Here is a 13,743-nt window from a genome sequence, read left to right as displayed (position 1 = left end):
GAGGAGCAGCAGATTTACTACCTAGAAGTATTTTTCAGTTATTCATAAGTTTTCCATATACAATTTACAGTGTTTGTGTACCTATTAGATGTCTGTAGTACTCTTTGAAGATGACTGAGAACTTGTTTCAATCTCATGGCCATTGTAAATTAAGTCCTTGAATGTATGAGTTAATTCTGTCTAATGCTCTCTGAAAGTCCTAGGACGACAGAATTCTGGCATATGCTTTAGTAAAGTGTAATACACAATACTGCTTCAGCATCCCTGTCTACTTGTTACATAGGTACTTAAAGCCAAATTTGTAAAGATGTTAATAGACACCTAGTGGTCTTTTCAAGTGTGCTCAAGCTCCTTACGCTGATTGACATGAATTGGTGTTAGATACCTAGATACATTCAGAAATCTCATTAGGCAACAGTCTGCATTATTATGGATACTTGTCATGGTATTTATAATGTAAAGACTACTTCTCAATATAAATGGCATCTGTTATCATTGTATCATTCTTTTATTTAAAAATATCTAGCAAGTATGTAGCTCGAACAGGTACAATAGTTATTGAACTACATATTACCATTTTCTTTCATATTTCATATATATAGCCCAATAATATTCAACATTCGGAATGTCTTATCTATCCTATTATAAAAATAATGTTACCTAAATCCCAGCATAAACACTGCATGAAAAATCACCACTAAAACTATTCGGATAAACTACATAATATATCCAGTCATACTATTAACATAAACCTCCTTAGCTGCAGTCACCTTCAAGATTATTCTTTTACTAAACTGCATTTCCATAAAAGGAGGATAGCTAACAAAATATATAATTTATTATGTTTACTTATGGCTGTGATAGGGTAAGCCAACCCCACAATGAGCGGGTAAGGATTAACCAAGCCTGCCTGTCAGAGAGCCCCATCCCCACAGCTCTGCTGGGCATGCTCCAACTGGAGGACCAGTATAAAGGCCAGTGGAACAGCTCAATCAGGGCTGATCACAACAGAGCAAGGAGCAAGTGGGGAAGATGCTGGTTATCGTGAACAGCACAGAAGTAGCCCAGGGCAGGGAGCTGGATCCCTGAGCATTGTGTGTTGAAGGCAGATTCCCTGCTGAGCTAGTGGTGGGACTCACCCACAACTGACAGGACCCTGGGCTGGGACCAGGTTAAGAAGTAGGGCCTGGGTTCCTCTCGCCCCACATCCTGTGACAAGGTGTTCCCGTTGTTGATATTCACTCAGCCAATGGGCCCTACTTGACCTGTGCACAGGGGTGGCCACTGATTTTGACTAGAAGGCCAGATTCTTGGATAGGAGAAAGGGGTAGTGCAAGGCCTGTGGGTTCTTGGGACTTTAGCATTGTCATAACCAGGAGGGCTGACCAGCAGCCTGGGGACTAAGGGTGTTAACTACGTCTCCTGTCTCTAGCCAGGTATCTGGTCAGCCAGTAGTGATTCAGGTAGGGATTTCAAACTGGGACAGAGGAATTTTTAATCTTTTCCCTCCTTTGTCAGAGTCAAGAGAGGTTTCTTCCAAGTAACAGGGAGATGGGAAGGCCTGTCTCTCTCCAAGAAAACTCTTTTCAATAATATGTAAGTAGGGCAAAGTTTAGTTAACCCATCAGGTTTTATTGTTTGGGAATTTGAAATTGATGTCTGAGTTGTTAAAAGTGTTTTTTTCCACTCTTTTGTAATGAAGCTTTCTAACCTAGGGAATTTTCTCTGAGTATCAATTGGTGGCCCTTACCATTTAGCCATCTTAACTATGCTTGGAACGCCATAGGATTGCCAGATGGTTTCAACAAAAATACCGGACACACTTGACATTACATCACAATCTACATTACATCTTATTTGGAAAATACCGGACATTTATATTTTCTCAATTTGTTTCCAGAACAAAAAGTTCAAATACTGGGATATCTGGCAACCCTAGCAAGGTAGTATTGTTTTGATCATAAAAGTTTGTTTTTTCTAATTAACCTGGTATTGGTTTATTTCTGTGTCCTGGAAAATCTGTTGGTGGTATCTGCATACCTCTGACTAGGGGACAGCTGTCACAGACTGCAGCTTGCTGTTTTCTCTTTTCTTCTTTAAGCTCTTTTGGGGAAAAGAGCTTGAGGTACCCGAGGTTTTAGGGAGGAGGTTTCCCAAGTGATCTCTTCCCTGGTTTTCTTGGATTACTTTGGAGAATAAAAAAACCGCTGCCATCACCCAAGTCCAGGTATTAGGATTTTGGGGAAAGTTTTTCTACCAAAGCCTGTAGAGATCAGATTTTGGGGTGCTTTTGCGGGCCCCCACTTCTGTATCTGTCGTGCTACAGTGGGGAACAGCCTTGACAAAGGGGGTAGTGCAAGGCCTGTGGGTTTTGGGACTGTAACATCCACAGGGTGGAGTACGTATTGTGGGGCATGATGGGCTCAATACCATGCTTCAGAGGGGGCTGGGCATACCCACCCTGTGGCAATGGTTATGAATTTTCCATCAATGCAGCTTCTCCAGCATTGTGAACCTACAGATTTCATCTTGTACATGGTTAAAGATTATTAAAACAACAACAGCTGTCAATTTCTGTTAAACTATTATTTATTAGAATACCTGCACTCTAAGATGTGTTCCCTGAAAGATGCATTTGGGCAGCCACTCAGGAGCCATTCAAATACTGTCCATCTGATTAGCAGAGCACCCACCACCACCAGCATGTGTTTCTACTGGTGGTATACATCCTCACATGCCTTCGAGCATATAAAAATGATTCTGCACATGGTGGAAAAAACTGATTCAATGGGAACATTGATTCAAGGTTAATATTATTTTGATCAAACTGTAAAGTGTTGCAAAAAAAATGGATAACCTTAGTTTTAGGTAAATGTAATTTCTAGCCATTTTTCCCCACCATATGATCACTAAATATTTTACTGACTAGACCTCTTTTGAAATATCTACAAACATTCTTTTTCTGGGAATAAACAGTTTGACACTGAAATAAGGTCACTGTGAACAGCCCAAGTGCATCTTAACAATCATTGCTCAAGACTTATGTTGATTTATAAAACTTATAAATACTAAGATTAAGGGGGAAAATTGAAAGAACCAACTGATTCTAAGGGAAGAACGGGTTATTGCTAAAAAGAATGTATAATAATATTAAACACCTACCAACAGTCTGCACACTTAGCTTTTCTGGAAGGCCCAAAGTTCTCAGCTTTCCACATTAACAAGTAGCATATCAAAAACAAGTCTGCTGTAACAAACATGAAAAACTTAGGCCCCAGGAGATTAGAAGTGTTATCTGACCCCCACTACATAAAAATGTAAATACATTTCATGCCAAACTTGTTTCCCTTCAAACATTAGGTAGTAACAAACTAGGATGAGTTCAATCTGTCTGCAATGGTTTTTATCATCCTACTTGTTCTGGTTTTGTGTTACACACAAAAAGGTAATGGAGTAATTTAGAACACTCGCTTTTGTTTTCCCAATAGTTTTAACATTATTACATTTCCAAGGTCTTGGACACCAAACAAGTAGATTTAAATAAAACATGATAGGCAAACTACTGTCTCATCTTTCTTTAAATATTCTCAAGTACAATGAGGACAGCTCAAGAACACTGTCTGTATAACTGCTGTGATTTTAATGTAGCCCTCCCCCTGCCCTACAAAATCATTCAAAGGTACTGGGATCAGTTAAACTGCAAATTAATTATGTAGGTATTCCAGGGCCAGAATGTTTTTATTTGGAGGCAGCAGTTACAATTATATGAATCTTTCAGCATTGTTTTTAATCCTAGTATCAGTAGGTTTTGTTTTTCAAAAAAGGAACCCAAAGAGAGACCCCAGATAACATTTGTCTTGTGTATCTTCGCAAGTGTCCAGCAAAATGAGTTTATTTGAAGAAAATACTGTCAAGCTGATTTTCTGAGACGCCAGTATGTGCTAGGAAGACTTTCTGGTTAAGCCACAACTGTCAGCTATGTTTTCTGGCAAGCCAAGCCCACACTTGATATTTGTTGGGGCTCAGGAAAAGATTCACTGTTGCTGCGGAGAAGACTGTTGACAAAAGCAGTTTCAGTTTAACTTCTCTTGTTCTATCATCAATAACAGTGGCTGTGATTCTATGGTGCACAGGCTGTGTTTGTGTTTTTCTCCTGCGAGACAAGATGGTAAGAGCTGAGTCTCATGCAGAGCTCCTGAGAATTTTGAGAGTACCCTAACGATTCTGACAGTTAAGATAATTCTTACTGGGAGCCTGCTGTTCTGGTACAGCACTGTAATACTGAAGCAGTGGAAGATGAAATTGCTGAGGTAAGTGACGCATGAAGTCTCCTCCCACTGCCAAGGGCATTAGCGCCTAGGGAGAACCAGGGAGGGGAAGACTTCACACGCTCTTTCACTCCAGACCAATCACGCATGGTCTGTGGGTAGGAAAGCAGGGAAGTATCCTGACTCTGCCCCTTCCACTTGAGGCCCCGCCTCTTCTGGTATGATTCGGGGCCACTTCAAAAATTTCTGAAGTAGCCCCCAGTAAAAAATTATTGCCCACCCCAACCTACTGGAAGCATAAGCTTGTCCAAACCTTGGAGCACAATTAAACTGAATTTACCCCCTCCTCAAAATAAGTTTATGTGTATTTTAGATACATTCCTTACCTACGTGCATCATTTATTATACCTGCACTGACCCCAAACAAGCATGCACCAGCTTTCTTGTTTTTCTCTTTCCCTCATCTTATTGGCAATACTGCAAGTCAATACATTTTTTTACTCCAGAGAAGGAGTGACAAGAGTGTACTCACATGTAATAGCCCCTGGAAGAGTAAATACTCAATACAACTTCTTGATTTCTAAGAAAATAATGGAATTATTGAAGGGCCTCCTATCATTCTCCCAAAATGGATTATTCATTTAGAACTTGTTTTTACCTATAAATACAGAACATGAGTAGCTACTTTAGCACCGTATAGGTAACCAGAGCTCTGTTAATTAATGGTTTACTATCTAGGAGAATATTCATCTCATCCTAGCAGAACTGCTTGTGGAGAAACAGGATTTATGTTCATAAAAAGACAAAACATTAATATAAAAAGTAATGTGGACACACTTTGAATAATGAGAGCTCCATATGAATATATTCAATATTTCTAGGATAGTCCTAATATATTTTTTTTTAAACTGTCCATTTATATGAATTCCCCTGCCTCACACTATAACTAAAGGACAGATCTGCTGACAGAAATTCACATTTTGCACACTATATGTTGCACACTACCTATCCAATGGTCTAGACCATCACTGCACAAGCCAACCTTTCCTATCATTATGGGGGAAAAAAAGAGGAAAAGAAGATCCAAAGACAGACAGACGAAGGGAAAATTAAAGGATTAATCTATGAAAATATAGTCAGTTAATCAAAGGTAATTTTTCCCTCTAGATTTCTCAGTGCATCTCATCTTTCTGTATCTACCTTCTACACTGTAATCTCTTTCAGACAGGAACTGTCTTGAACAGCACTGAGCACAAAGCTTTTAGATAAATAATAAATTTAACTGGACTGTGTGTTCACAGATTAATATTTGTAAAAGCTTCTTTCCTCTCTCACAGAGTTCATATAATTAAAAATTTCAGAAAATTAAGTATCTTCACTTTCTTTTTACTACTGTCATCCTACCAGCTTTACAAATCTAAAACTGGCCTACAAGACCATTTCTCACATATACTTTGGGGGGGGAAAACAAACATTAAAGCACATCATTCACTTTGTATATAAAGCATTCTACTTAAAGCTTTGATTTCCACCTTAAAAAGCAGCAAAATCTTACTTATATTAATTTAAAGGAAATTTATAGTTGATATATTTTAATCCTTAAAAAAATATGTTACCTGCATTCATTCAATATAATGCAAAGATTTTAGGACCACATAATTCTTCTCCTCCCTCATTAGTGTTAGAAAATTACTGTTATTGAATTATACAAATATCACCAGTTAAATTTGAAAAACCCAGTATTCCACCTACATTTACATTAATTTATAAGGTGTTTTTTAAAAAGTGAGCTATATATTTAAGAACAGGAAGAGCAACTGGAAACTTATTTCAATCCAAATAAAATTTGGCTAGTTGTATACAATTAGCAGCATCACAGTTTTTAAAAAGTGATCTCATTTTGAGCAGCTTTATTACATGTATACTTCTATTGCTCAATATCTGCTGACATTAATAAACACTTTCCTGAGGCTTATGTGCCTATTTATTGATTGCTTTAATTACCTGTTTTGAGATACCTGCCTTCTAATGCATTCTTCATAGGTAATGCAGTAGCACATTGCTCTGTTCCATAAGAGTACCTCATTCTATCACCAGTATACAAAAATAGAAATAAGCAGATAATTTAAAGAGGATTCAGCTGCTATCTGCTAATGTTAAAAGCATGATCCCCGAACAGACTGCAAATCTGCATTTCGTAAATGATGACATCACATTTTTCTATTATAACAGTCATATAACACTGATTTGAGGAAATTATTTGTAACGACAGGCCATTGGCAATTATTTAAGGAGTCAGAATAGAGAATTAATCTTCAATAGCAGAATTAAAATTTTGTATGCTTTGTTATCTTTTAATTGCTCAACCACCGATACTTTATCAAATACAAGGTTAAAAAAAGACCTTTGCATTTTTGCTACCGTTGAAGACTTGTACCTGCAGGATTTCCTTTCAAGCTGGTTTAACAGTAATACTTTTCCATTCTAGAACATTTTTAGTTAGCTTTTTTAACCAAAATTCACAACAAGCTGTTAATTTGAAGCTTATTTTAAATACAAGATAAAATTAACATTTTGATTAACTTTATACTAGTAAGGCTCTAAAGAACAGAAGATATCACTGTGATCACCTAGTCTGACCTCCTATATAGCACAAGCTATAGATATAGCCTACATTAACTCCTAGAGCAGATCTGCTAGAAAAACATGTCACTTTGATTTAAAAATATTCAGAGACGGGAAATATACCACAATAGGTTTTTTATCATTGGAACAATTTGCAAGTTTCATTATTAAAAATGTATTACTTATTTACAGTCTGGTTTGTCTAGCTTCATCTTCCAACAAATGGATCTTGTCCACCTCTCTCAACTATACTGAAGAACCCATTATTCAATAAGTTATTTATTTCATGTGTTTATTTTAAAAAAAATTACCCTGCCTCTATTTAAAATATTCAAAGCAGCTACTCAGGTAGGTATTTATAGACTAATCAAGTCACCTTTTAACCCTCTCTTAGTAACACTAAATAGACTGAGCTCCTTAAGCCAACCACTTGTAAGAGATGTTTTCAAATCCAGTCATTCTCTTGACTCTCCTCTGAGCTTTCTCCAATATATCAAAACATCTTTCTTGAACTTTGGGACTCAGAATTGGATACAATATTCCAGGAGTGGTTATACCAGTTCAAAAAAGAGCAGTAAAATAACCCTTGCTACCCCTACTTGAGATTCCCCTGTTTAGTCACCCAAGGATCATATGCTCTTTTGGCCACAGCACCACATTGGGAATACATATTCAGCTGTCACCCTCAATCCTCAAATCTTTCTTCAGAGTCCCTGCTTCCCAGGACAGAATCCCCTATGTTGGAAGTATGACCTATATTCTTTGTTTCCAAATGTCTATATTTGCATTTAGTTATATTAAACAGCATACTGTTTGCTTGCATCCAGTTTACAAAGCAATCTATATCGCTGTGAATCAGTAACCACCCCCTTTCATTATTTAACAGTCCCTCCATTTCTAGGTCATCTGCCAACTTTATCGGTAATTATTTTATATTTTCTTCCTGGTCATTGATAAAGATATTAAATAGCATGGAGCCAAGAACTGATCCAGCAGGATTCTACTAGAAACAGAGCCACTCAACAACAATTTACTGCGTACCATTACAGTTTTGAGACCTTATCAGTTAGCCAGTTTTTAACCTACTTATGTGCTATGTTCAATTTTATATGATTCTAGGAGGGGGGGAGGGTTATCAAAATGTCATGTGGCACCAAGTCAAGTGCCTATGGAAGTCTACATGTATCAGCACTCTCCGCTTTCTAGCTCAAATTTATAATCAAAGAAGATACCCACTTAGTTTGACATGATCTATTTTCCATAAACCCATATGGATTTGCACTAATTACATTGCTTTTCATTAGTTTTGTATTAATAGATTCCTATGTCTCCACTCTATTGTCTTGCCCAGCATTCATGTCAGGCCGGCAAGCCTATAATTACCTGGGTTGTCCAGATTTAACTGTTTTAAAAACTGGCAGAGCATTAGGTTTCCTTCAGTCTTCTAGAACTTGCCTGGTGCTCCAAAACTTATTGGGGGGAAAAAAAAAACCAATCAGGTGCAGTAAGCTCTTCAGTCAACTCCTGGATGGGAGTTATATGGACCTGCTGAGTTTAAAATGTTTAACTTCTTTTTAACATTCTCCAGGCAAAGGAAATGCAGTAGATCCAATCTACCTGTACTTCAGTAAGACATTTACTACAGTTCTACATGAGAAATTATTAAATTGGAGAAGATCAGGTTTAGTATGAGCATGAAAAGGTAAATAAGGAACTGGTTAATGGGTAGACTACAATGGGACATACTGAATGGTGAACTCTCAGGATGGAGGAGATTACTAATGAGGAATTCTTCAGGAATTGGTCTTGAGGCCCATCTTAAAAACATAAGAATGGCCACACAGGGTCAGATCAAAGATCCATCTAGCCCAGTATCCCGTCTTCCAACAGTGGCCAATGCCAGATGTCCCAGAGGGAGTGAACAAAACAGGTAATCAAGTGATCCCTCTCCTGTCATTCATTTCAAGCCTCTGATAAACAGAGGCTAGGGACACCATTCCTACTCATCCTGGCTAATAGCCATTGATGAATCTAACCTCCATGAATTTATCTTTTTTGAACCCAGCTGAAGTCCTGGTCTTTACAACATCTTCTGGCAAGGAGTTCCACGGGTTGACTCTGTGCTGCATAAAGAAATCCTGAGATTATGGGTCTATGGACAAAAGCAGATGGGTGAAATTATGTGGCCTGCAGCATGCAGGCATCAGATTGGATGATCGTAATGGTTTCTTCTGACTAGAGTGGGTAACCTAATGTCCAGGAGACTGATGCAGTCCCCGGCTTTCCTGGATCCAGCTCTTGAGGCTCAGGACTCCTCTCCTTCCCCAGCATTGGGGAGCCTAGGCTGGTGCTCCAGCCCCTCTGCTGCCTTACTGTGGGATTGAAGCACACAAAGTCTACTAGCCTACCTCTAGTGTGCAAGGAAAACACAGCAAGAGACTTTCTCCTCCTCAGTCAGGGGCCATGTTAATGAGGGTTTGGCTGGTTGGTTGGTTTTTTACACTTCTCACTTGTGTGCAGCTTCCTACTGGATTTTTCAGGGTCAGCGCACCCCCAACCCAAAAATGGTTCCCCATCCTTGCTTTAAAGTTTATAAAATATAAGTGGAATAGAAGATTGCAACCACATCGTATGTTCTACCCCTCCAAATATAGAACAGATACATTTATTGAACAGCCCTAACTTTTCTAGATTATTGGTAATTCTACCATTTTCATCTAACAATGGACCACTACTACCACTGTCAGGATTTTTTTTAAACTGCTTTTTACAAGGCTTAGCTGCAGATTTTTCCTTCTGTCACCTGGCCTCACTTATCAATTTATTATAATACCTAATTTCTGCTTTATATTCATTACTATCAGCTCCCCCGTCTTCCATTCCATGCATCTGATGAAGTGTTTTTACCCACAAAAGCTTATGCCCACATAAATCTGTTGGTTTTTAAACTCCTCATTGTTTTTACAGATACAGACAAACACAGCTATCCTTCTGAGACTTGTCTTCCATTTCTTTGAGGTTTTTCTTGGGGGGTGGGGCAATGTTTTACCTGATGCCCTCACTTCCCCTATAAACCAAATTGGCTTTTTTAGCCAGCACTGCCTTCTTCCTTGATTGTCTGACTGTGGTTTTGGGCACCTTAGTAAAATGCTCCTAAATATTTCCCACTTAGGATTCACATTTTTATTAAATTCTTCCTCCAGCTGATTTGGGCATAATTATTTTTAGATGTGTGAAATTAGCCCTATTAAAGTAGCCATAGATCTACATGAAGTAAGAATGGCATCAGCTACAGACTGAAGAGTGATCTTGGCTATCAGTTTACCTTTTTCTGTAAGAGCTTGGAAACTAGCTCTGTCCTACTACAGAAGGCTATCAGAAAATTCCATAAACTTTGTGTAGTTCAAGAAATCTTGTTTAGTTATTTGTGCCTAGTAATTTTAGGTTATCCTGCATAGGAGACTAGATGATGAAAAGCATCTTTCTCCCCAACAAATCCAGGTTTATGCCCTCTTTATCCATAGAAGTATCCCACAGATGTTGCTGTCAAGCTCTTTCGGATGTAGCCTAGCCCTAGACCACCAGTGAGCTGGGAGTGGGGTGAGAAAACCTTAATGAATGACTTTAGAAACTGGAAGCACCCAGTACAATCAGTGCCAGTCTCAGCTTCCCTGGAGTTCTGAACACAACAATTCAAGATACAGAGTCTCAACAGGTGCTGCAGGAAGGGAACAGGCACCAGTTGAAACATCTTAAAAAGTAAACTGTCTCTCTTTTTAAGAGGATGTTTCCATGACATGGAGACATGAAGAGGACAAGGAGAAACGTAGATCTAGATGATCCCAAGTTAGAAGATGTTGGTGCTGCAAATACAGTGTCTGAAGGTTCCAGATAATAAGACGAAGTGTAGCAGAGTCCAAGGCAAGACCGCGCCTCATGCCTATGGATTCTGAAATTTACAAGACTGCCTCTAGGGCAAGGAGGATACGAGTGGCAGATCTCTCAGTCGGATACAATCTTTATTCCCCAAAGCAGTACAATCAGCTCTTGTGTTGATCACTAACCAGGAAGACCCACGTACAAGCCAGGCAGGCCTAGAAGTCTTGGGCATTCTAAAGTGCCTCAAACAGTGAGGGAACAGGACGAAGCCCATGATTCCTACTATCCACAAACTCACTACTATGAATATAGCTAATAAAAATTATTTGCAAAATACAAACAGGCAGAAGAGCTAAAAGCTAGAATGCCACACATGGAAGGATTCCATCCCAGATTACAAGCAATAGAAAAGAACTGGAGAGGTGATTGCACTGTGCCATCCCTTATGTCCTCAGTTTAGAGCTCCAGGAAAAAAGAAGGGCCCAGGTTTGGACCAATAAATGCTGCTATAAGTTTCTGGCCCTAGGAACATAGAGCATAAGCACACCCACAGTGAATACTGATAGGATCAGCATTCAAAAAAGAACTTCCAGTGAGTTATCCTTAAGCATGCTGGCAACAGGAAGCAGGGTTGCCAAGTGTCCGGTTTTGAACTGGACAGTCCAGTATTTGAGCTTTCTGATTGGGAAACAAATTGAGAAAATATAAATATCCAGTATTTTCTAAATAAGATGTAATGTAGATTGTGATGTAATATCAAGTGTGTCCGGTATTTTTGTTGAAACCATCTGGCAACCGTAACAGGAAGAGAATTTTACCCTTTAATAAGTTATCAATGGCTGATGACGTTACATGTACAGCAAGCGATATATTCAAATTTATTACACACTTTTACAATTTGGCCAACAAAACAAAAAATTGATTCTTAGCTTCCATCCACCAACACAAGGTAACTTTTTTTTTTTTTTTTTTTAAAGCCAAACCAGTATTTTACACTATGTCTGAAAGGCTTTGGGGGGGGGGGAAACAACACAAAAAGAGGTAAATTTCAGAGCAGAGGACCCTACAATCAGAGGGTACTGTCACCCCTAGAAATTCAACCCTTGGGATTGAACAGCACAGAGCATTGCAGCTGATTGCAACTGCTATGACCAGGAATGAGGGAGAAGCTAAAAAAAAGAGTGATAACCAGCTGGGTCCTAGACCGTTTAGAGCTTTAGAAAGAGTCATCAAGCCCTGAATTGCTTCCCAAAACTAATCTTCAACCATATACCCTCTGAAACAGCTACGTAAATAAAATTTATTTAATCTCTAAAAAAACATAAAATGCATAATGTTTAAACACCGATCAACATGTTGCATGTGTACTGTGGAAAATCTTTTTGTATATAATTTTATGAACAAATCAGGTTTTTAAAGGATATAAAAGAAATATGATTCAACTTTACAGTTGTTCTATACACAACAGAAAAATCAGTACGTTGTAAACTATTCTTTATGTTTTTAAGAAATTTGGACTAGTCCACATACTATTCAAGTAAAAACATTAAAAAAATATATTAAAAAATACTTTAGAAGAGACTTTAATAGCATGAAAGCACACAAAATACAAAGTTTACAAAAGTGGTATAAGGATAGAATTCTGCACTGAGAATCATGTAAGCTGACCCCTACATACACATAGATCTCTACCAAAGGCCATGGGAATCCTGTGCATCTCCTAGTTCAGGATCAGGGCCACATTTTATGTTCCAAACCCTTATTTTGAAAATGGATGTTCGTCTTAAGTTAAAAGTCACATGCACATGTGTAATATACTCACACAATACACCCTTAATTATGATATTATTTAAACAATTTCACAAAATATTAACTATTGGTTTAAACACTTTTGAAACTATAGATTAAAACAGAAGAAAAACATCCACAATCGTAATGGCTTTCTGAAAAAAAGCCTTTTCTAATACTCAACAACAATTCAGATTATTTCATCAGAGAAAAAGTTTACAATAGTTAATGAAGTTTTACTTTACCAAGTTGGTGCTGTGGATACATGCTGTAATTTGAAGGTGAGAAATCTATCTGATCTTCTTCATCTATAGTCTGCCCTAACGAAAACAGGCTGACACGTCTCATCTTCAATAGCCTTGGGGAACTTCCAACAGTATTTCCAATATCCAGTACCACATCTCCAGAAATTACAGCAGGAACTACTTTTTTTAAAAAGTCCATTTTTTTGTTTTGTTCCGTCTACTTTCCCCAACACGAATTAGACTAGCTACATAACACACACCCAGGTGCTTGTACAAACTTCCTTGAAGAATCAGTAAGGTGGACTACTTGAGCTACTTTACACAGTGATGTCATGCTGAACCTGGGTGGTGCCAAAACCAGCAGGTCAGCTGCCAGCTGCTGGCAGGCTGATTTCAAAGACAGTTTACTGTACAGACTGATAACAAAACAAAATAAGCAATTAAGTTACTGGAATATACAAGAGTTGATCAACTGCCACAAAACAAAAACATATTTAACACTACCATGATTTTAAACCAAAATGTTATAAAACATCTAAAAATGCAAATTTATTTTGACAGTTAATTAGCTCTTCATTTCAATTAAGTGCACAGGGAGGCACATACTTCTGCATTCACAGATAAGTGTTATCATTTAGAAACCCATTTCTCAGCTTTACAAACAGAGTTACTAACAGCTCAAATATTCCATGCTTTGAACAAATTACATTCTTGAACAGCTTTGCAAATGGTGCATTAACATTTGCTTATGCTACCACACAGAAAAACCTCTTATTCTTTATTCCACGCTTTTACATTTGGGAATAAAAATCAGCAAATAATTAAAGACATCAAACCATTTAAAACTAAAATTAGAGATCTATAAACACACAAGTGAAGTTGGTTTTTACCCCATTTGTGACTATGAAGAAAATACCACAACATTCAAGAATTATTTG

At 37.9% G+C, this 13,743-nt stretch overlaps 1 protein-coding gene across 11 annotated transcripts in view; it reads right to left on the bottom strand.

Moving 5' to 3' along the window:
• Nucleotides 1–13,743, bottom strand: part of FRYL (FRY like transcription coactivator) — a 389,109-nt gene that overhangs the window by 305,597 nt on the left and 69,769 nt on the right. For 4 of the 11 annotated variants that reach the window (XM_075930455.1, XM_014568676.3, XM_014568677.3 and 1 more), the window contains exon 1: nucleotides 12,806–13,554. The exons of 3 other annotated variants lie outside the window; for them this stretch is intronic. In XM_075930455.1, coding sequence (XP_075786570.1) covers nucleotides 12,806–13,004 — 199 coding nt within the window. In that variant the 5' untranslated portion in view covers nucleotides 13,005–13,554. Of the gene's footprint in view, nucleotides 1–12,805; nucleotides 13,559–13,743 lie in introns of those variants that run through there. 4 more of the 11 variants (XM_006113455.4, XM_014568673.3, XM_014568672.3 and 1 more) reach the window with 2 other exon arrangements.

This window comes from Pelodiscus sinensis, chromosome 5, assembly GCF_049634645.1.
Source record: "Pelodiscus sinensis isolate JC-2024 chromosome 5, ASM4963464v1, whole genome shotgun sequence".
In the NCBI taxonomy this organism is placed as follows: domain Eukaryota; kingdom Metazoa; phylum Chordata; order Testudines; family Trionychidae; genus Pelodiscus; species Pelodiscus sinensis.
The sequence above is the reverse complement of the archived record's forward strand: the minus strand, read 5'-3'. Positions and strand labels throughout refer to the sequence as shown.